The 24,468-nt window shown below is 35.4% G+C and overlaps 1 protein-coding gene across 5 annotated transcripts in view; it reads right to left on the bottom strand.

Annotated features, from left to right (window-relative positions):
* The window catches only part of LOC129002185 (PHD finger protein 20-like), a 105,563-nt gene that overhangs the window by 13,351 nt on the left and 67,744 nt on the right, over nt 1–24,468 (bottom strand). For 4 of the 5 annotated variants that reach the window (XM_054429807.1, XM_054429806.1, XM_054429809.1 and 1 more), the window contains 9 exons: nt 20,952–21,060; nt 16,437–16,643; nt 15,849–16,000; nt 12,452–12,519; nt 10,751–10,908; nt 8,243–8,299; nt 3,111–3,315; nt 1,176–1,382; nt 766–879 (listed from right to left, as the gene is read on the bottom strand). In XM_054429807.1, the coding sequence (XP_054285782.1) occupies nt 766–879; nt 1,176–1,382; nt 3,111–3,315; nt 8,243–8,299; nt 10,751–10,908; nt 12,452–12,519; nt 15,849–16,000; nt 16,437–16,643; nt 20,952–21,060 (1,277 nt within the window). The remainder of the gene's footprint in view (nt 1–765; nt 880–1,175; nt 1,383–3,110; nt 3,316–8,242; nt 8,300–10,750; nt 10,909–12,451; nt 12,520–15,848; nt 16,001–16,436; nt 16,644–20,951; nt 21,061–24,468) is intronic. The other variant, XM_054429808.1, reaches the window with a different exon arrangement.

The following is a 24,468-nucleotide window of genomic DNA, read 5'->3' as shown; positions in this document are numbered from 1 at the left end:
GCAAACCCTCCAAATACCTTTTTTGGGGAGAGGGTGAAAATTTAAATCTCGCCCCGGGCGTCCACCCTCGGGGTGGCCCTGCCTGTTTAGTAAAGCTGAATAGATGAGTGGTTATAGTGTAGTTTTCCTGACCGTCAGAAGTTGCTGGTTAGATCCTGAGAAGTCAGAAGCTTTTTGATGGTTTGAATCTGGCAAGTTTTTTCATGGCCATGAAAACCTCTTTCCTCTTTCCTTTTACTGTGAGAAGTCTGGGGAAGGTGCACAAAAAACACAATTCCTTACAAAATAGACATTTTCATGGCCATTATTAATTTAAACTTCCTAACCCTTTTTTGTACTAGACCCTCTATCATGCATTAGGGCCATGAACTTCCGTCATCTGGCGATGAACTTCTGCAGCTGATATGTTTCTTGCAGTCAAAAAATATCACTGACCTTATCTTGCATGCATGGGAGATTCAATCATTTTAAAAACTTGTTTAACACACAATGAAGCATGCACATCAGCTACAGCGAGCTTTGAACAGCGCCATTCTGTTCACCAATGATTCCAGTAAGTGGTGAGCCCCCTTATTTCGGCATACACGTGAACTACAGAGTTTTACGCAAAAATAGCCCCTTTTTTACTTAAAAAACAACCCTCGTACATGATTCACATATCAAAATAGGTCTTTTCGTACATGAATCAAATATCAAAATAGGACTTTTCAATAAGTTTACTAGCTGCAACCAAAGTTACATGCTACGCTGGGAAGGTGTTTGTACCTTGAGAGATTTGTTCTCGGATGCACTTTTGGTGTGGCCGGGCGGAACATACTTGGTGATGGTAATAGGAGTCTTGGGAGAGGAAGTCGTCATCACTGCTTCTGACGATCCAACCTAGGAGATAAATAGTAACCAGATAAGTTGCACTTTTATACCTAGATTTTACTTTGAATTTATATCAATTTTCATAGCTGATTTCAAATTGGTGAACTAGTAGCTTAAAGGGTAGAGTAAAGGACTAAGAAGAACCCATAGTCAGTGATGTCGTGCGGGTTGGTCAATTTATATTAAAATTGATTTACAACATCAACAACAAAGGTGTGATGCATTTTCCAAGACTTACAGCTTCTATAATTTGTTTTTTAAAATTGCCCTTGACTGTAGGCCTATTGTATTTAAGTGTAAATTACCTTGGAGATGACAGGTTTGATGACAGGCAGTGAGGTGGATGATGAGGGGGGAGGTACTGCAGGGGGTGGGGTCGGTGGTGGTGGTAGTTGTGCAGTATCAGGAACAGAGGCTGGTTTTTCCGACGGCTCTTCCTCCTCGGCACTAGTTTCATTTTCCGGGCTATCTTCAGTTGTAATCTCTCCTTCCTCGCTTTGGTCAGGAGGTACCTGACAGTTGAATCAAATTAGTTTTTTCCTCAGTTGTCCTACAAAGTTTTGTTTCCTGGTATAAGCGTGTCAAACAGATGATTTAAACATTTAACTTTGCCCAATATTTTTTTCACTGCTTTTCCTTACTTCCAATTACAACTGAACATGACAAAATGTAGGCTAGGTTTATTTTAATTGAATAATAATCAACAGGAAATCAGAAATATGTTGATTAAATAAATTCTTTCATGTTAAAGTTAAAATAGAAATAATAATTTCAAATTTGTTTTATTTTTAAGTGTTAGTGTTTTTTTTTTTTTTTAGTCTTAAGCATCAACTTCGTCCTCTTTGAAAAAAATGCTATTTTGCTCACTAGCTGCACAAATAACTACTGTTAAGTCCAAGAGACAAATTTAAGTAACTGACAAACTTTAGTTTAATTGTATATTAACTTAAGTAAAATAACCCTGTACAGTAGCCGTTGGCGACAGTTATTTTTAACTCATAAGTACACCGCCAGGTCCAAAAACATCAAATTTTGTGGTGAATTTTGAGGGAGGTTTTAGTAATGATTTGAATTATTTTGTATCTGAGACAGAACAAGACAAATGAATAAACATAATTTTGTTAGTGTTGTCTGCATGTGTTTATTTATGAGTCTTATCTGATCCCTTATGAGCAGCCTCCTTGGAACCACACAACTTGTTTTATAGATCTATTACTTTTCAATACATAACAGCTTTAGACACTGCATCTACACAGGATAGATTGACTGTAATACAATTCAAATAAATATTAAATTTGCTTATTTTTATCATCCATATGCTAAACACTTCCAAACCCTGGTTTGGTTGGTTTCTGAAGTCAAATTGCAAAAATGATGTTTAACCCTTCCCAGATGGGTGACGAATATATCCGCTTATGGTTTTTGATGTTCCGGACGGGAAGCGGATATATCCGCCTTCTCTTCAGACAGACTGGCAGGTGCTTGAGCATTAACCAGATGTTTTGCGGTACCAAGGCGCCACTTTCCTGCCATGGCTGCGTTCTCTCCCGCACTCCCCCCTCTCTCACGCGCCTACCCTCTCCCGCTCCTCACCCTCTCCCCTCGCACCACCCACCTCTCCAACGCTCCCCCTCGACGTTTCGTGCTCAACACTACGTTGTCTTTATTTATTGTTTACATATTGTTCTTTATTTATTGCCTAACGTTGTCATGGTCATATCTTCTAAAACGAGTGGCGGAAATATCCGCTGCTTTTCTACTCATCCGCGGACGGGTAGCGGATATAACCGCATATTTAAAAAAGAGTAAAAAAATTATTTTGACAGTATGAAGTGTTCTATTGTGTTTATTTTATGTATACTTGTATAACAAAACACAAATAGGCCTAAGGAAAATTAATTTTTATTTTTTCCTATAATTTTTCCCGTCCTATATCACGATTTTGCTGTCCGGGAAGGGTTAGTTAATTGCCTAACTACAAACCGTGGTTACATTCTTGGTTGAATTTTAAATTTCTTAATTGCTTGAAAACTGGTGAAATACAATTTCTATCAGAAATGAAAAAAAACTTGACTAATGTTGAAAATACCAAATCTATTAATTAGACTTGATGAAATGATTAGAAAGTACGGTAGATAGTTTTTTTTGTTTTTTTTTAATATGAAAATATAAATAATCTGGTCTGTTAACATTAAAAATGTTTTCAGAATTAAATGAATATTCTTATATCAGAATCTCACCTCACTTGGCGACTCAGCCTTTTTTTCATCCGTTTCTTTAGCTACTTCCTTTGTTTCTTCTTCCTCTTTTTTGTCTATTCCTTCTTCTTTAGATTCTGGAACTGGTTGTTCTTCCTTTATCACCTCTTTTTCCAAAGTCTTTGGTTCCTCGACCATCTCTGTTTTCATTGTTGAATTTGAATCTTTGACGATCTTGATTTTCAATCTATGAACGTGTTTACATTTTTATATATTATGCATTTAAATATAAAAAGAGTTTATATTTTTATGATCCGCAGTAAGAAATTGGTGTTTGGTAGACACGCTAGACAGCCTTCAAAATTAATGCAAAACATATATGGACATATGCACCAATTTCAATTCAATGGATTAGCCTTATATACTATGGTCCAACCCATGCTTACTGATGTGTTTTTAGTCCCAGTGGCAAAAATTTTGATGTTAAGGCCAGCTAAGAATCAAATAGCTCCACATGTGGGTAAAGTCAAATAGACAACATAAATTATGTCATCTCCACTCTTTATTGTCAACTGAAATGTTAAATTTAAGTTGAAAATATATACCGAAGGGGAATCTATATTCTTATTAGTGGACCGATTTCAACGTTTAAAGTGTCAAAAGATTTGTCTCAATATTTAGTTTTGCAATAAGGTTTTAGAATAATAAAAATTCCTACCCTTAAGGTTGTGAAACCCTCTAAAAAAATCAAAGAACAATACATAGAACATACATTGAACAAATTTAAAAACAAAAAACAGCTGTTAATAAAAAGAAACTCATTAGCCTTATGGGAGTAAATATTAATGTTTGTAATATTCAGGACGTAACACTAGGTTCTGTAATATTCAGAACCAAGTTAAACAGTTAAACAGTTTTGTTGGAAGAACAGAAATGCCTCGAATTCAAAGAAGAAATGTTGAAAAAGGGAGGAGGAGACAATTAATGTAATAAGATAGCTTAATGCGTATGACGAGAGTAGAAAAAGAGAGGCCTGGTCTAACAGATACACCTCTCTATTCACATTCACTTGGTGAGATGAATAATATTTGCCAGTTCTCTAGGATAAAATTTGTTGGTTTAGGGGATCTCTCAAATCAAAGAAATAAAATGACCCAACTTGAAGTACTTTACACAGGTGATCAGTAAGGCAACAATAATATTCAATTCTCAATGTTGAGAAAACTTTGTTGCAACATGTTTACTCGAACTGAAGCAGAGCGTTTAGCGTTTATTAGAAGTTATCAGTTAAAACTGAGGAGACGTAGGAATTGGCTAACTCTGGAACTCGCTAACTCGGTCGTGTGTCGGAACTGGCTAACTCTGGAACTGGCTAACCGTCTCAGTCAGGAATTCGCTAACTCCGGAACCCGCTAACTCGATTTTGTCTCGCGGCGGAATTCGCTAACTCTGGAAGTCGCTAACCCGGCCGCGCCCACTGCACGGAGCATTGCCAACCTTGTACAACGAAATAATCGTAGACTGCCGTATTTCAAAATGTCAGTGACAATGAAGTTACAGTAAATGTTATTGTTTTTTGTTATCAATTCCACTTTAAACAGATAGTAATTCAAAGACAATAAAAAAAATCATGAAAAAGTGTTTTTTTTGTTTAATTGTACAATGGCCAATTAAATGTTTATGGTTTCGATCTTTAATATAAATGCCATCAGTATAAAAAAATAACAGAATATGAAAAATATTAAAAATTCAGTTTAATTGGTACTAAATAATTAAACCTCTACGAAAATCAGCTAAAATACACGCAAGTTCTCAAACACGGAAAACAAATTTAATCGTAATGTCGTAATAAACCAAAACCATTAATTAATACAGTCATCAACCACCGTAACTTTCAAACCTAATTCATAGATTTAAAATTAAATTTTCGTCGTTGAATCTTCCAACTTACGTGTACAAATATGACATAGACTAAGTTTCATATCAATTTATAGAATAGCTGTAGGCCTAAATCTACGCCTAATAGTTTAAACCAAAGCATTGTAGGCCTAATAGTAAATAGTTGCCTAATTATAAAATGTGTTGAATTTTTAGTAATAATGTTACATGTTTTAAAACAGTTTTTAGATTGTACACCTAAGCACCACTAGTAAATAATAGGAGAAGATATAATATTCATATAATAAAACGTGACAGGGTTATTTTAATTCACGATTCTTAATCAACGACTTGACGGATTTTCCTGATTTGAGTGTGGGGTTTCATTATATTGCTTTTACAATCGAAATAAACTATACCAAGCCATTGCTCGGTTCCCCGTTCCCCGGTACTAAACTACTCAATAGACAATAGCTTTGTTTTTGAATAAGATCAGGTAATTTTAGCTATGGCCACCATTAATAAAAATGGTAACAAACTAGAACGCCTGGGTCCATTTAGAACCGTAAACACTCAAGACTTTTAAAAAGTAGGCCTACTGAAAGACGTAAAATTAATATTAATTTAACAAAATTAAGAGGATGACCCGGGTTCTACACTAATAGCCTACGATAACAGAAATTTACAAGTAGTATTTATGCATAGACTAATTTTTATTGCAATCCATGAATACATTAGGCCTACCACTTTATAATGTATTGATCAATATTTATTTAAATTCAATAGCTCTATTTAAAAATACATTACCACTACAATGTATTTCTGTAATGATGTTTAACATGTAAATTTTATCATGATTTATGATTGAATTTTATGATTCAAGGTTACAAGCCCAGTATAAAAAATACTAACTTAATAATTTTATTAGCAGAAATTCACAAAATGGTATTTATGTGAATAAAAGAAACAAATGGCGGACTACGAAAATAGATATTTCATAACATGTAAAAGATCCAAATTACATGTAGGCCTACAGTATTATATTTTTGCATCCCAATAAACTACTATTTAAGTAAGAAACCCACATATAAAACATATTCCCTTATATTAGTACATTTCTCATCCTTATGGATCAGCTGAAGACAGTTGTATTGTTAGTTCTGTCCGGTGCACTGTCTTTAGAGGTCGTGTTTTGTTTACAATTGTTTATTGTTTTCAGCCATTTAAAACCTCGTTTAACCAAATGAAACGTTTTAATCACAACTAAAAACACGTCCACTAGTTATATAAACAAACAGTAAAGAAAAAATAATGAAGTTAACTATAAAATAATACACAAAGAGTGTTAAGGTCCTAGGTATTGTGTTGGATAGTAGGCTAACTTGGGCTAGTCATATAGATCTAGTTTGTTGTAGGCTGTCTAGAATCCTATACTTGCTCAGAAACCTGAAAATGTGTGTACCTAAAGAAAAGATTATGTCAAAACTGCTTACAAATCCCTTTTTGAAAGTGTAATTTTATATGGTTTGAGGCTATGGGGCAGTGCACCAGATGTAAAATGTGTATTGCTACTGCAAAAGAAAGCAGTACGTCTGCTGGCTGAGGCAACGTCCACAGATCATTGTAAGCCCATTTTTGTATCTGAGGGCTTGATGACATGTTTTAGTTTATATGTATTTGTGTGCCTATTAAATTTAAAAAGTAAGATAGACGATGTTAATTTGAGAGAGGATTTTCATGAGCATGACACTAGATATAAGAACCTTTTTGATGTGCCATTTGTTAGATTAAGAAAAAGTCAAGTTCAACACAGCTTATTAAGTTTAAGATTTTTTAACAGACTCCCATGTGAAGCCCGAAACCAGAATTTTTCAAAATTCAAAACCAACCTCAGAAACCTTTTATTGGCCAACCCACTGTATTCCTGGAATGATTTTTTTTAATATACCAGCAGCATCCGTAAGTACCTATTTTTAAGTTGTTTACCTATTTTTAAGTTTTGACTCTTGATATGTGATATTTATTTGACTTGCATGTGTAATTAGACCTTGCATCTTTTAGTTTTAGTTGTGAACATAAAGTGATTATTTATTATTATATATTATTTATTTATTGTAGAAATTTTGAGAGTTTTGTAGAAGCATGATGTTGATTGTTATTGAATTTGCCTTGTGATTATTATGACGATTCCAAATGCATGTATTTGTCTAAAGGAAAATAAATATTCTTATTCTTATTCTTATTCTTAATAGAAACACAATTTCGTTGACACTAGCGATCATTGTCACCGGACATGAACTAGACACGAAAAACTAGCTTCAAAGTTTACAATGGGATGTAAATTTTACTCGTTGGTTAGTTTATGGTAAGACTATAATGCATTTTCCACCCTAAGAATCATAAGAATAATATTAAACATACTTCTAAATATATTTATTTTATCGACAACGTTGCTCTTACTCCTAATTATTCGTAGGATACGACATTATGGTACCGATACGATATAGGTACTACACTTTCGGCAACACTGACCAAAAATCTTCGTGCTTGGCTCCCATTGGACGGCCCGCCAGGCTTCTGATTGGGAGTTAGCGAGTTCCGCCGAGGGACCGAGTTAGCGACTTCCGTACGTGGACGGAATTCGCTAACCCGGCTCTAGAGCGGGTTAGCGGGTTCCGGAGTTAGCCAATTCCGAAACCGAACAAGTTAGCGAGTTCCTCTCATCGACCAAATTTGAAGATAGGGCGTTTAACATGGGGTTAGCGAGTTCCAGAGTTAGCCAATTCCGCGGACCCAAACTGAGAGTATAAATAATGTAGGTGAACCTTGACGACGAAAATAGATTTTTTTAATTAGTTTCTAACAAGTTTTCTCTTCTAAGATGTAGTTACAATTACTCGAATTTAAGCATAACGTTTTCCTCGACATTATGTTTTATACTATGCGGCTCATTGAGCCGCACGGGTTCTCTAGTTAGTAGTTATATTTAATTGAACGAAACCAAAATATGAAACTGTTTATTAACACACGTACCTATGGTGCCTATCAAGGCATCCTTTACATGTTCTACTGATTGTCTACAACGTGATTACAAAAAATAAACCAATAGCTCCTAAATGAACTATAATGTTGTTATTATCAGACAGATGGCTCATAAAATGACCAAACAATGTCATTGATTAAGATCAATCAATCGCTTATGTGCCATTATGATACGTGAAAATAAATAAGAATAGTTTCTAAGGTATGTATCCCGTATGGACAAATTCAAACAATAGAAATGCTAGTTTTTTTACCCTGGACTGGCCCCTTCTGAAGGTTCAGGAGTTTTCTTTTGTTTGTCAGCTTCATACCTGCAAACAAAAATACAAACTTAATTAAGTGTTAGCTAAACCAACATTAAGCTAAAAGATTCATACATCCTAGCCTCTTTTGACGTCGTCAACATATTCACGAACTTTCCTATCAATGAAACATTGAATTTACTGAAAAACAATTTGGACAAACATTCCTTACTACCAACGAAGGTGAAACATGAATTAGTCATCTTAACCAGAGGTGTACTGAAAAAGAATTATTTTGAATTTGAAAACAAGTATCCAGAACGACGGACTAACAATGGGTTCACCTCTTTCAAAGTATACTCACAGAATTATTCCTGAACCATGTAGAAAACAAACTAAACACCTTTGGTCTGATTCTAACCGACACCTCAATAAAATAATCCACTATAGTAGGTACGTAGACGACACCCTCATCTTATTCAACAGCAACGAGAGACAAATCAGCCTACTCCATGCATACTTGAATAGAATTCACAAAAACCTACAGTTACCCTTGAAATAGAAGAAACCAAATCCATTAATTTAATTTCCTAGACGTTACCATTACCAGAAACAACAGCCAATTGTCATTTATAATCTACAGAAAACCAACGACAAACGGATCAGACGATTCATTCATTACCACATCCCCCATATAAACATAAAACAGCTGAATACAATTAGTTTTGTCCTACTCTCCATCCCAATGAGTCCAACTGATTACAACGACAAAGTAAATACTTTAAAACATAAAGCAGTAGCCAATGGCTATAATAGTTCCCTGATTGATAAATAAACACCCCCGCCGCAGCAAACCTGCTGACTAAGCAAATTTCCATTTGCCTGAATTGATTTTCAATTAAATCTATTTAAATAACGTTAGGTTTAACGAGTAGGCTACCTAGGATTGCTGCTACAAGGAAACTAATTAAGTGTGTTTTTTTAGGAAAGTAATAATATCTTAGTATAAAATAAATAAATTTGCCAAGTTTGGTCATAATATATCCTAAACAAGCAAACTACAAAACGTTACAGCTCATGACATCTAAGCTGGCACATGGCCTAGCGCGGACAGTGTAAGTGGGAGGAGGGTGGAGGTAGGGAAAGACCGGACTGCAAACATTTCCGCTGCCTCACAGGGTTGACTCCCCTTGTATTATGTACTTGAGCGCCTACATATGGGTCGTGAGGACAGGTAATGCAACCAGCATGACGTAATGTTTTTGAAATAGGTACTAGTAGCGATCGGCCAAGTGCCAGCTTAGATGTCACGAGCTGTACAATATTCTCCATAAGAATAAAATAGAAATTTTAAATTTACAATATTTTTAATTTTTTCTATAACCAATGAGTGTACAATTAACACTTTGATTTACTAAATTATTTGTTTTTTTAAGCTCTTTAAAATGGTTTAGGGATAAATTAATTGGAAAATTTTGTGTCTTGAGGGTCAAAAATTTGAATTAGAAAAACCAATTTTTACCCCATAAAATCCTCTGTAAAACCACGTTCTCATGGTCCGATCAAGCACTCTTCAGCGTTTTCCGAAAATCACACTCCTTCAGCTTCAATAATCGCCCTGCTTCTAAAATTTACAAAAAATTTCCTTAAACAAGCATTTTTCAATGGTGTGACTAGTTGGCATGCTTGTTCAATAAAAAATACCCCGCCGCAGCAAACCTGCAGACTAAGTGAATTTTCATTTACCTGGCAGGATTTCTACTAAAATAATCCTTAAAAATTGTCAGATTTATTTCCTATTTAAATAACATTAATTTTAATGAGTACTTAGGTTTGCTGCTATGGGGAAGATATTGACGTGTGTTTTTTTATTGAAATGTTGATAGGTTAGTAGGAAATAAACAAAGTTGCCAAATTTGATTAAAATATATCCATAAACAAGCAAACTACAACAGTTTATTTATTCTCCAACGTGGAAATTTTAAATTTTAATTTTTTTTAAATTATCTCTGTAACCGTTGGGCAACACTTCAATATACAAAATTATTAATTTTTTTTAAGCTCTACAAAATGGTTCCCGCAAACTCCATATTTCTATCTATTGCAGTTTATACATAAATAAAGATGCTTAAAAAAAAACACCGTGTATAGTTAAGTGTAGTAGTGTTAGTAAATATGTGAATTACTCCCAATAAATACAAAAAGTCCACAGTAATATGAATGCTTAATCTTGACAGATGCTTGGCGTGATTGGCAAACGTCCAAAAATAATCCAGCCCCAAAACAAATTCCAATGTAAAAGAATCTTTGCTCTAAGATCGAGTATTTTTATCCAAAAAGTGTGATTTTCGGTTTTGGATCAAATCTAGTTTTCAAGTAGAGTGCTTACTACTACTTAGCTGTCTACCACTTTTCTCTGAAATAGCTCTTTTTTCTGTGTTCCAATTCTATCTCCCTTAATGTATTACCAAGCCTTGTGCTTTTTCTTTTAAAAAAATAACTTTATTTTTTCCCACGTACCTGGAGACTCGCTCAGCCAGCGTGTTCTTTGGGGTCATAGCCTCCGCCCTAGAGTCCTCTAAGGGTTCGCCCACTGTCCGAGCATACGCCAGGTCAGCCACATTGGGTGTCGAGCCAAAAAAGTTACTGTACTCAGGATGGTAGTGCTTCATGTGCATCTGCCACAAAACATCACTAAAATTATACTTAAATTAAACATTATAACAATTTCCTGTGAAGTATGTAAATTACAATCAATTACTTTGTATAAAAGCATTTCAGTTCAAATAACCCAATTTTTTTGCGAATTTCAAGTTGTAATTCTCTTAGTCTGCAGGTTTGCTGCGGCGGGGTATCTTCTAAATATAATTGTTAATAGCTAGAAAATAAAATGAGAAACTGTGCCTAAATTGATAAAATGATGTATCAGACGAAGTCACAAAGTAAATCATGTAACCTACACAATTAGACGTTACATAAAAGTACAACCCCCTTATAACAACAGTTAGCTATGTCCTAAAAGGAAATAGTTTTTTTAATAAAAAATCTAGGGGGGCAAAAGTGATCAAATACCTTATCCAGGCGTAAAATTATTCATACTCATGAACATTTAAAAAAAGAGAACAAACTATAATATAATAACTAATAAAATAATAAATGTACAACACAACAATTCAAGTTAACATTGGTTATAAAACTAGGGGGGAATATTCCAAGCTCAGAGTCGTGTTTTTAATATTACAAGGTTCGTGAACAGGGGGTAATATCCCCTTCACTTGTTCGAAATGTGATGGCTCACCAGCGGCTATTATGTGTTTTTCGCAGTTTATCTTAATTGCAATATTGCAAATTGTCAGAACTAGTGACTATGCCGATTTTGTGCAAAACACAAGAGGCTATTGCAGTTGTAGAACGATCGGAAACACCATAACGATCACTAACCAATTCAGTCAAATTTAATCCTCATTTGCCTCTCAGGGGACTTCTTTTTTGGAAGTTCAGGTAAACATTCTAGGTTACTGTCACTACAATCATCAGTTTTAGTTGGTGAGCACAGGGAAACATTAACATCACCATACTGTTGTTCAATTTCGGAAACTTTAACTTCAAAATCACATTGATAAAACTGCGTTTAAGTGAGTTTGTATTGCTATGTGCGCAACATATATCATATTGATATATGATGACAGGAAGATCAATTCTGACTTTGTCGGTTGTTTTTGTTAAGTTACTATCTGAACGTTTACAAGCAGATTTTTGGTATTACATTTTCATATCGATAATTATTTTTCAAATAAGTCTAGTACGAAAATGAAATTTTTCTTGATTTTTCGCAATATTTACAGCTGATGTGAGACCGGAAGATCTTAACATACAATACTATTATTTAAATATCAATTCCTTAATGTCTTGCAGATGACATTTTAAACTATTAAATATTCAAAAAAATGTTGTTCAAACTTTAGAGAACATGCGCAACCCGAAGATAATGACCAATATTTTAAATATTTTTACCCTATTTTGGTTTTACAATTTAGCAACTTTTCCAAGGTATTACAACTAAAAAAAATTAATGATTTTCCAGCCCACCCTAGTATCCATGGCCAAGGGAGTAAGAATAAGAAAGTAAGTTATTTAGTGTTGTATTAATTATTGCTTATTTAGTGCTAGTAGATAATGTGAAGATTAGACAGGAGATTTTATATTTTTTTGTGAACTTACTTGAAAAAGGTTTTCTTTCCTGAACGACTTCCCGCAGCATGTGTAACCACCATCAGGAGTCCGAAGCTCTAAACATACAGGTTTTTTAGTCAATTTTAGTTAGCAAGGAAGTGCAATAGCTTGAGATGTCAGGGTGTCTACTACATTCTGGATAAAAAATTCATGGACAATTCCCGTACATTTAAGGACACTTTGCCGTAACCTTTGTCGGTGTCATTAGGCCTACCGAATAATTTTCCTGATTTGTCAAACTGTATTAATCTTGTTATTAACTGTAGTTGTACCGGTGAAAAGTAAATAATAATAGATAGCCCAAGAGTTAAAAATTTCAAAATAGAAATTTATTGAAAGTAAACAAGCATAGGCCTACCTATACTTTAGGTAAAGCTTTAATAGTGTAACAGAGAAACGCAATCATTGTCTCCTGCAATAGCGACAAATATTTCCATCGGTGACGTAAACTTCATAACATAGCTTATCCGATCCAGGCGGATTAATTTGGCATGATTCGCCCTGGCACAACGTTAGGCTCTCGACTACTTTTGAAAAAAAATCTTTAATGCATATTGTTACTCAGTTCTTAGTACAAAATCAAGGTATGGTAAGCGGCTACTAATAAGCAATAAAGCACAGAGTAAGATTATTGTATTTTCATTTGCAAAGTTAATATCGACACATAGCAATCATTAGTTGTTTATCTAGGGTCAATTACATTTTCTTAATATATTTTACAGCTCTTTCAAGAATCAAAATACCCAGGCCTAGGCCTAATTATTTAGGAGGGCCTATATAAACTGGTTAACAAACAATGAGGTTATAATAGCAGCAAAGTCACTATCATCATTCTAGTTCATTTAGATATAGATTTAGATAAGATTTAGATAGCTTAAAGCATACAACTCAATAAATAAATATATGGGAAACAAAAAACATTGAAACCTGAATAGCCAACAATATAAGACAAAGATACAGAAAATGCAATGACATAAAATCCAAGCAGGCCTACATAGTGATAAAACATTAATGGAAACAACAATGCTTGTGGTTTTGTCAATTGAAAGATAAAATATCCATAAAAAAGGGGTTAACTTACAAAATAAGACTGTAGATTATTTACATGTTTAATATGAAACCATAAACAGTTTTATGGCACTATAGGCAATGGCACGGCAAATTGAATCTTCAAGCCAAGTACAAGTAAGAAGTGAAATTTAACAGCCATTATAAAGCTATTATTTTCACGATAAAATAGGTTTGGGATCTCATAATAATTCCTCATAATATAATCTCATAATAAGACCTACAGTAGTAATAAAAAAAGAAGTTGTAAAGGAATAAAAGTGATACAACTTTTATGAGCTAGCTAACTGAGTCAACAGTTCTTGGAAGTACTTGACTTGATACTTGATTGTCGTGATAAAATACAGTCCAACCTCAATATAACGAATCTGAAGGGACCGAACTGAATATTCGTTATATCAAGGATTTCGTTAAAAAGAGGGTCGTTATATAGAGGTTATGTTTGCAGGAATTTCGCTAAGTCGAGGTTCAGAACCAGCGTCGGTCAATATAGGTCGGGATTAGACATCATTAAACACAATTAAAGTAGCATAGGCTACAATACTTTACAGTACAGTGTTTACATTGTACAGTAGAACCTAAATTATCCGGCATAATAAAGGGGAAGGATCTTGAATATTGCGCAATCATGACAATGGCATTGACCTTGGTACAGGTTAAAAGCTGTAAGTTTAAAATCATAGCTTGTTCTAACCCTCCTAAAACCTAGCCAAACACTGTATTGCGTAGTCATAAACCATGTAAAGAACAAAACAAAACAGTAGTAGAAAGTTTTGTAAGCTACTGCTCGTGATAGGCCGGTAGGCTACTTACAGTAAGGTACTGATTTATCACAACAGAGGAATGTCAATAATAATCATTAACTATAGCATTGGTGTTGCTAGTTGAAACAAATCGTATTACAAACCATAAATTATTAGATAAGTCATTATAAAAGTGTATAATCATAGCCAGCCAACTTAAAGATAATAAAAACACTCGAAAAAGGAATGTTAAAATAACGATGTTGCTATTCTTTATCTTTGGTTTTGTTTTTATATTCTTTCTTAGGTTTCTCTTTATCCAAAAATTGTACAATTCACCATAGTTACTTATCGCCCAATCACAGCTTACTAAACATTACGTCGTCATCAGTCCTCAGTGAATGAAATCAGTTCTCAGTTGCAACATAGCGCGCAGCGACAGCAGACAGAGATGTGTAAAACTGAGCAGACGAATGTTAGCGCAAGCGATGACGTCACCTTTCTATTTCATTTGATAAAGAAACAGATTTTTCACAAACAATAATGGGGTGGGGGATTTGTTATATCGAGGGAACGACGTAGACAATTCGTTATGCAGAGGTTAAATTCGCAATGTAGAGGTTCTGACAATGATAAATTCGCTATATTGAGGTGTCTTATTTTAGCCGAAACCATGAAAAATTCGTTAAATCAAGGTCGTTGTTATGGTTTGTTCGTTATGTAGAGGTAAAATATACATTGTGTCTTATGGAGAGTTCTAGGGGATTTAAAAAAATTCGTTATATCAAGGAATTCGTTGTATCGAGGTTCGTTATATCAAGGTTAGACTGTATTAATGGGTTTGAGATTGCTAATGGGATTTTTATTGCATAATTACTCTAGTAATAAATTATGAAAATGTAAACAAACATCTGATAAACCTTTTATGTGCTCCTAACCAACTAGCGATCAAGAAAATTATGGCCCATTAAAAATTTAAGGACATAGTCTGGAATTTAAGGACAATTCCCGTACATTTCATGGCCAGTAAAAAATTAAGTACAATTCCCGGTTTTCCCGGATTTCCCGGTTGGTAGACACCCTGCTTGAGATGTGTATACAAATTTGGCTGTACAAAATGGCCCAGCTGACCTTAAAAAGTAGCATAACTAACTACACAAAGCTTACGGTATCACATGTAAAACTAATCCTTATTCAAAAATTATTCAACAGCAAAAAAATTAAGAATTGGTTGCCGACTTAAAGATATTAAAAATAATAATTTATATTCTATTTTAAAAGAAAGCCATTTGGCTGGTTAGGATTTTGTTTTTTTTTTAAAGGAAACTAGCATACCTGAGAAAATTTGAGTTCAGAGGCTGATTGCATGGCTAAACATTGCATAGCTAAACATTGCATCGATATTTCCTTCTGATATCAGTGTTAAGGTTTGTGTTTTCTTATTGTGTATCTATTAGCACCTAGACTCTTATTTTCTCAGGTAAACTAGCTGAACTCTATTCACTTTAAAACAGTTAAATAATATCTAATTTGATGGTAACAAAAATAAATCTTCTAAATTCAAGCATGCATACTACCAGCTAAAGCAGATGGTAAGGTGGGAGTAGTCGCTTCAGTTTGCGGTTTTGGAGACTGCTCGCCTTTTTTCTCCTCTTTCAATTGTGCTTTGGGCGTCGCTTTCATTTTTTTGGAGTCCGGTGTGGGCTCAGTCTTTGGAACTGATTTCCTACAAAAATGAGCAGTATATAACAGACAAAATTAAATTTGTAGTCATTAAACATTGAAAATTACTGTCAAGACATTAGAATGATACAAGAGCCTGTGTTATGACCCCGATTTTTTACAATTATAAAATAAAAACTACATTATTATGAAAATAAAAATTGAGCAATCCAATCTTCCGAGAACACAAAATCTTTGTGGACTGGAAATCAATTAGCCAAAAAGTGGAAAAGTACAGATGCCATTACTCTGAGATATAAACCAATGTGAATGTGTCAACTGTCAACGGTAAATTTTTAACTAAAAATAAATTAACAGCTGATCCACAGACCTGAAAGTGATGTTCTGGCCTTTGTCCGCAAAAGTCTATATTGCCGTTTATTAAATCAAATTCTTCAAATCAATAATTCAAATTAAATAGGTAAATTTCATTTTCATACTTCTCTGATTTTTTTACTGCAGGTGAACTCTTGGTTGGTGGCGTGATCAAATTTTCTATTGGTTTCCTCCTTCCGTCAGTCTGCGAGCGAATCATCTCCATCTTACGCCCAACCATGAAGTCAAAGCTTTCGTCAGGAAACGGAACTTTTAGCTCAGCAAAGTAGTTACGCAGCTCATTACGAGACCTAAACTTGCGACCGTCCGCACTGAAACCATCAAAACATGACAAGACAGGTTGACGAGTGAACACACAATTATGTACTTTATTTGGGTACAGATTGTTATCTTATAAAATGCTCAGTTTAAAAAATACTAGGTAGCCTATATGCGGTCTAAGGTTCGCCAATTGGACAGAGTGAACAAAGATGTAAACAAATCATATTACTGTATTTCTAAATGGATTTTTTTTATAAAAACGGTCACAGATTATGATATAACAAATTAATAAAAACATTTAATGATTTTTCGATACTTTATCGTTTATCACATGAGAATCTAATTAATTTTAAGCCTGACAATACAAGCAATCTTCTGGCGTCTTTCCATCTCCATTTCTTTATTGCCCGTGTACAATTGACAATTTACTTGTAACTATTCTTATCGAAAATTTCTCAGTCAGCAAGCCCGAGATAGTTCCTACTGTTGGTAGCGCTAATATTAAGTCAAGCCAAAAGAAAATTCTCAATTCCCAGGTCCATCACAGCCTAATCTAAAGTGCATACTTAGCTACGAAACGAAAGTCCATTTTTAATCTCCAATACCACTTCTTTTAGACTCCTATTTATTCTCCTTCAAGTAGTCGTTTAATATTCTCCGTCATATGTAAATGTAAACTTGGTAAAATGACAAGTTTATAATAGCCTATTTAGACAAACATTAAATTTGTTTATGATATACTAATTAGTTACAAACAGCTAATTTAAATGGTTCATTTTAACTGCCATTTACATAAGACAAATGTTACTTTTTTACTAACAACATTTTGTTAATTTGGTTTACATTGACGAACTCAACTGTTTCCACATGAACAAGCAGAAGAAACCTTCCAGAACCAGCTTCCAATTTAAGCAATTAATCTGCATGTTTAATGGCCTATTTAAATCAATATTTATTTTATTTTTGCTAGTTAGTTAAAAAGCTGATTACAATTATTTGTTTAGTTATCTATATATATATATAATCCAATGTATGTTTGTTTGTATGTATGTATGTTTGTTTGTTTGTTTGTCCTTTATGGACTCCGAAACCGCTCGACAGATTGTAATGAAACTTTCAGGCATTATAAAGCATTATTCAAGGATGGTTTGTGTGAAGTTTGGTGCTGATCCGTCAAAAGGGCTCCGCCCCAGTGGCTCTGGAATTTCCCATGTTAACCTTATGAGTACTCATATTTAAATGGAATTAAAGAATCTTAACAGCTGGTTCAACTAAACAATTTGATTCTGTGATGTTCAATAGCATTAAAAAGGTAATAGGTTTACCAACAGGGTGCAGCACTACATTTTTCTTAATTTATGACAACAGCTAATTTGCAACCTAAAGGTGAGTGAGCGTAGCGAACAAACTTCAACCAGGACGTGATTGAGCCATGTGAACGAGCTCATCTTGAAAATAAACGAGCATTGACATAAAACCACATTAGGACAGGACGACATCTGTCGGGCCAGCTAGTCATTTATATTTAAAGAAAATCAGTAAAATACAGTTCATATTTGATGAGAGGTAGTTTCCGAATGCCCTTCTTTAGTCTTTCACCCAAAAGTGTTTCCTTTGTACCGTATATTGGCTTGTTCATAAACATATATGATTCTTTATTTACAGTTACGTTGTTAATTGGTAACCATTATTGACACCCATAAGCCTCATGTTAAGTATTAAACATTTTAAGTTAGTCTCAATTTGTTTAGGCATTATTAAGTTAGGATTTGTATAACATTCTCACTATTTGACAAAATAACTTTTTTAGTAAGTTTGGCAATGTTATGCTCAGCCGTTATTGAGTCATGCCTTTACATGATTTGCATAAGGCCCGATCTCAAAAACTGCAATCAAGTTCAGCTCACAACATGCACACGTGTACCCGCAACATAACCCTTACAAAACATTTTTCTAATTTTAAGACTTCTAGGATTTAAAAATTACCTAGGCAGTCTGGTTTTGTCCTTGGCCGGCCTCACGCGCTTGTACATAATTTTGTAAATATGAATGTTTCTGTATGTGTTTATGTGTGAAGTATTTTTGACAACGGCTAGTGCAAGAAGATATGTTTGACAATTGACAACTGAAGAGAAAGGTTTGAAAATGGAGTTTTAACCCCAAAACTATAGTCATCCACAACAATATATGACTTACTAGCAGAGTACCCGTCCTTCGTACGGGGTTGGCAAATAAGTATAAAATGCTTATTGCAGTTATACCCGATCTTTGCGTTTGCGATGTGAGAAAACACGGTTTGAGAAAATTTGCTTCCTCAAATTTACGGTATGCGATAGTATTACACATCTACCATAGCCATATTGTCCTACTACTTCACCTACATAATAGAGAAAGATAGATTATTAAAAATTCGCAAAATATCATAAATTATTCATGAAATTAAAAACATAAACATAACTGTTAACAATCCTACTTTGACAGTTCTCATTGTGCATCACAGTTTTTTGTTGCTGCTTAGTTCAAATTAGCTGTTTTCATAAATAATGAAAAAAATAATAGTGCTGCACCCTGTTGGTAAATCTTATAAATTTGTAATGCTTTTGCATATCATAGAACCAACTCTTTTAGTTGAAACAGCTGACTAAATTCTTTAATTCCCTTTGAGGCCCGATTTCACCAAACACTTAAACCGCCGTTAACCATGCTCTAACTGTAGTTAACTCTTAACTGACGGAATTTGGATTTCACCACCCGCCGTTAGAGCTAGTTTAGACTAATCCGTCGTTAGATAATTAACTGCCCAATTTTGACCGGTTAAATCCTTCGTTAAGTAAATATCAGCTGGCTTCAAGTTTAAAGTTTATATGGAAAGGCGAAATGGTAGAAGAGAATACGATACAAATTAGCTTTTAAAAGTAAGTGATGGCGATGAAGAGTAGCCTATGTTGTTCGCCGAACTAGGTGGATAAGAGAAAGGGTTAATGATTTTAATAACAAAGATGAAATTGATTTTATTATTAGATATGAACTATCAAAACGTTTAGTCTTTTTCTTTAGGAAATGAATACAAACCACTGTAGTGGTTTGGTGTTTAGGCTATCTCACAAGGTTTTTAGTTAAGGCGTATATCTGTGATCAGCGACCGCATTGAACTGATAGGCGATCAAGAGCCGTACTCTTTTATCCCGGCTATAAAGAGTGTCCCGGCTCTTCTACCACATTATCAAATTTATTATTTCATTGTTTGAAAAAATAGGCTCCCTTTTCCTTTTCCCGGCTTTGGGTAACCCTAACCCAACGTTAAATAATTGTTTTACGTTCGGTCAGACGTAATTAAAGAAAAATCTAAATTGTCGTTATTCTGCTAGTATTGTAAATAAAATAACTATTTTGGTGTTATCTTTATTGTGTCTCGTTCTTGTAATTCTTTTGCCCCAGTTTTTTCACTACTTCAAATGTACCAAACTGGTTAGTGAACAAACAGAATATTGAACATCCCTGTAAAAATTTGGATTTTGAGTCTTGACTCGACCGCAAAACTCAATCAATTTGTTCCTCAAATATGTTTGATCAACATTGCTTTGCCTTTATTTACTTATGTTAATTGTTTTGGTATTTATTCTCGCTTTCTGTTGTTATTTTGCTCTTTTTGCTCAGAATCTATTGTATTCCTGTAAGCTTGCTGTCCCCAGTCTTGTTTTCACTACCTCATAAACATTAAACACTGATTTATTTTCTAGGTTATGTTTACTTGCTCCTGTAACAGCCCGGTATTATGACAGTTCACTGCCACCGCCACCTGGATTTTACTCTAAACTCTCGTTTATAAAACCAGCGTTAGTTTTGACGCATTTTCGTTGGTGAAACCAGATTTCCTTAACTGTGGTTTAAATCATCGGTTAGTTTTAACCGAAGATTAACTAAACCATCATTAGCGAGAATTAGGTGAAATCGGACCTGAATATGAATACTCATAAGGTTAACATGGGGAACTGCAGAGCCACTGGGGCGGAGCCAAAAGGATTTTTGAGATAAGAATATGCCTAAGTTATATGTTAATCGGGAATGTGAGCTATCATCATGCCAAATTTCAGCCCAATCCGACCAGTATTTTTTGTGTTTACTTGTCACAAACATACATACATCCATACATCCAAACTTTCTCATTTATAATATTAGTAGGATTAACGACAGATTAGTAACCTCATTTAAGTTAAAAAAAAATATCCTGGATTCAAATTATGTATAAATTTAAAAAAATCACAAGTTTAATCCTAAACTGCAATGTTAGGCTCTACGAGAAGTTGTTTGGCAGAGGTTGCAGTTTCATTATGTCTCTACAATAAAAAGTAACTCACTTGACTAGAAAGACGTCCCATTTGACTCCAGTCTTGCGCCTCATTGTGTGTTTGGTCCAGCCAGCCGGCAACTTCTTGTCTGGGATGATGATTGACTCCCGGTAGTAACCTGAGAACAAACAGTGATATCTCTGTTCAAGCAAAATACCCCCGCCGCAGCAAATCTGCAGACTAAGCAAATTTCTATTTACTTGGCTGGATTTCTACTAAAACATTCCCTAAAAATCGTCAGATTCATTTAGTATTTAAATAACATTAATTTTAATTTTAATGAGTACTTAAGTTTGCTGCTACAGTGTTGTTTTGTTTTCTCCCAGGGAAGAACCATTGCTCTTGGAAGGTTGTGACGACTTCTTTGACATGCTTGACAAGAATTCACTATGTTTTCTATGTCTTGATCAAGTTTTGGCCACCAGAAATAGCTTCGGGCCAACGCCTTTGTTCGAACAATGCCCTCATGTCCCATGTGTAGAAGTTTCAGAGCTTGTTGCCTGAGAGTAGATGTAATGATCCAAGAGATCTAATGATGATTAGAGTTCCCCAAAGTTAACATTGTTTGTATTAAGAAATTGAGTTTTGCCGAGAAATGAAAGGCGTAAGGTTGAGATCTGAGTTATAAGTTGGCCAGCCACGTTAAATCCATAAGATTACTTTTGATAGAAGTGGATCCTTTTCTGTTTCTTTTGCTATTATATTAGCAGTAATTGGTTTAACCTCATCGGTATTTTCCTCCGGTATTTAACCTCCGATGTATTTTCTACAGAGCACTGTTCAGCGACAGGTCGTCCGAGAGTGGTAGGAGTAGGCTCGTTGGAAAGCCTACACAATGCCAATTTTTGTAGTCATAGAGCAATGGTCGCCTGAGCTAGTGCGGTTGTTCGTTTTTATAAAATAGTGAATTCATTCATTGCTACTCAGCGCCAGTTTCATGCATTCTTTCAATTAAAATTAAGGCGACATGGAGAAGTTCTGTTGCTTAGCACAAAAATGCAGTGGGTTACTTACTTTAGGATAACTACTTCTGGGTTGAAAAGGAAGCTGACAGGCCTTCCAAAGTCAGATCAGACGCCAGACAACAAACATTTGATAGAGTTTGTGCTGCTGTGGAAAACAGTCCTCGTAGGCCAGCCCGAAAACAAGCGGCTGCCTTGAACATGTCTAACCGCTCAGTTATACGAATTTTGAGGTTAATTTTCATCCCTATGGATTAGAATAATAATGTGTATAATTTGGTAATCATCCATACAGATAATCACAACAGAACCTCTCTATGTCGACCTAATTGAATAAAAGCACGGAACTGCCGCTGAGTTGAATGACTTAATCATTACTTTTTAAAAACAACTCGATAACAACTGCACGTAACTCATATGACCACTGCTCTATGACTACAAAAAATGGTATCGTATAGGCTTTCCAACGAGCCTACTCCCACCACCCTCAGACGACCTGTCGCTGAACAGTGCGCTGCAGAAAATGAATCGGTTTTTTTGCCGCACCCTGTATAACACATAATTCAAGACTTCATTTATCTCTTGATCAACAGCATTGGAGAAACATGGAAGACAACTCAAACCATCAGCATTTGGAATAGAAATCCCCGGTTTGTATACAAGATCAAAGTCATATCCATTTAAAAGGATACTCCAGCGAATCATTCGAGGTGACAGTGTGTTTGGTGTTTGTTTATCCACAGTGAAAAGACCCAGAAGTGGCTTATGATCTGTTCTAATTTCAAAATGCCTCCCATATAAGTAATTGTGAAATTTCTTAATCCCACCAATGATGGAAAGTGCTTCCCTATCTACGTGAGCATATCTTCGTTCTGACTGACTCATTGTCCTGGAATAAAACGCAATTAGAACTTCCTTTTCCCCTCGAACCTGACTAAGCACACAACCAATACCATAAGGAGATGCATCACAAGTTAGTATAACATGGCTGGAGGGATTGTAATGAGCCAGTATACTATCGGAAGAAAGGAGCTTCTTTGAAGCATTGAATGCAAGTTTATATTTTTCCTCCCACCGCCATTTAACATTTTTATCCAATAAGCGATGTAAAGGTTCTGCAGCATTGGCTTTGTTCGGTAAGAAACAGTGATAGAAATTGAGTAACCCTAAAAATGCCTGCAGTTGTTCCTTGTTAGTCGGCTCAGGAGCATCTTGGATGGATTTGACTTTGTCCAGGTTAGGACGAATTCCATCAGAGCTCACGACAAATCCCAAGAAGTCCACTGATGTAGATAACAAAGAACACTTTTCGCTTTGGAGTGTAATTCCTGCATCTCTAAAACGAGTGAATATTTGTCTTAATGTGGTAATCAATTCATGTATTGTTCCTGCTTTAACCAAAATATCATCAAAGTAAGGGATTACATTGGGAATGGGCATACGGGAGGGACGATGGCTAAAGGTGTGGTGACGTCATATCTATAGTGGCTATTGTCTTCTCTTGAGGCAACACGATTACCGTAACGAAACGATGTGATTCGAGCGGCGTTCGTGGCACAGTTGGTAGCGCATCGAACTAGTGTTCAGGAGGTCTCGGGTTCGAAACCCGTCGTGGTCATTAACTTTTTGTCAATGATTTTGCTTTATTTGATTTTTATCTTATATTTTTTTATTTTATCAGCAAGTTTGGTTGGTTAGGTTAGGTTATGACAGTTTAATTTTAAAATACAAAAAAAACCTTTAGGCAGCGATGTTGGGCTAGATGGGCAAACGAAGTATATCGGGTGCTGGGTTCAAGCCCGCCAGGGGTAGCTGGGGATCTATCGCTCTTGTTATCTCTGGTTCCCAGCAATGGGTTGGCCTCGATCGGGTAGTGGTGTAAATAGGTGGCTGGGGTTCCGCTGATGGTCCCCCTCCTCCTGGCTATGATGGCGGGTTTCGGCCTGTCAGGGATTAGATAGGTCCCGAGTGTTGCTTGCACTAAATGCGTCAGGGCATTCCACTATGGTCCTTCTGGGTTTCGTACCTGGGGGAACCCAGAAGGAGTGGACGCTTGACCAAGTAGTCGGTATCCCTGGTTAGGATTGAGGGGCAACCCTCTTTCCGATGGGAGTGCCATTTGGCAGCCGATGAGCCTGATGGCCTTTAGCCATTCACTCATGGTGTCGTAAAGGTCAGTGTGCAAGTTCTGGCTGGCATCATGGGTCCCGGGTTATGTAATAGGTACCGGGCGACCGTCTGAGAGTTTCGGCTCTTTGGACAAACACTAAGTCTAAGTACTATCCTGATAATCAATTTGTTAATTACAAGGGAAAATGTGGTTCGGATTTCTCTATCAACTGTAGGTCCCATTCATTGTTGCCATTGGCTGTATGGGCTATTAATTAACAGCTGTGTCAAAGGAACATGTCGGCCTTAGTCACTAACAAGACTACAAGATCGCGCCACTCATCCTACACTCATCCTTCACTCACATTTGGGTTAAAATACGCACTTAGTGACGTCCCCGTCTTTAAATTACTGATACAATTGCCTTTCTCTCACTCCTCCCACATGCTACCCTA

This window comes from Macrosteles quadrilineatus, unplaced genomic scaffold (assembly GCF_028750875.1).
Source record: "Macrosteles quadrilineatus isolate MER2022 unplaced genomic scaffold, UCM_ALF_1.0 Scaffold_9__3_contigs__length_116548681, whole genome shotgun sequence".
Classification (NCBI taxonomy): domain Eukaryota; kingdom Metazoa; phylum Arthropoda; class Insecta; order Hemiptera; family Cicadellidae; genus Macrosteles; species Macrosteles quadrilineatus.
Note: the sequence above shows the minus strand (reverse complement) of the source record. Positions and strands in the feature narration are given on the sequence as shown.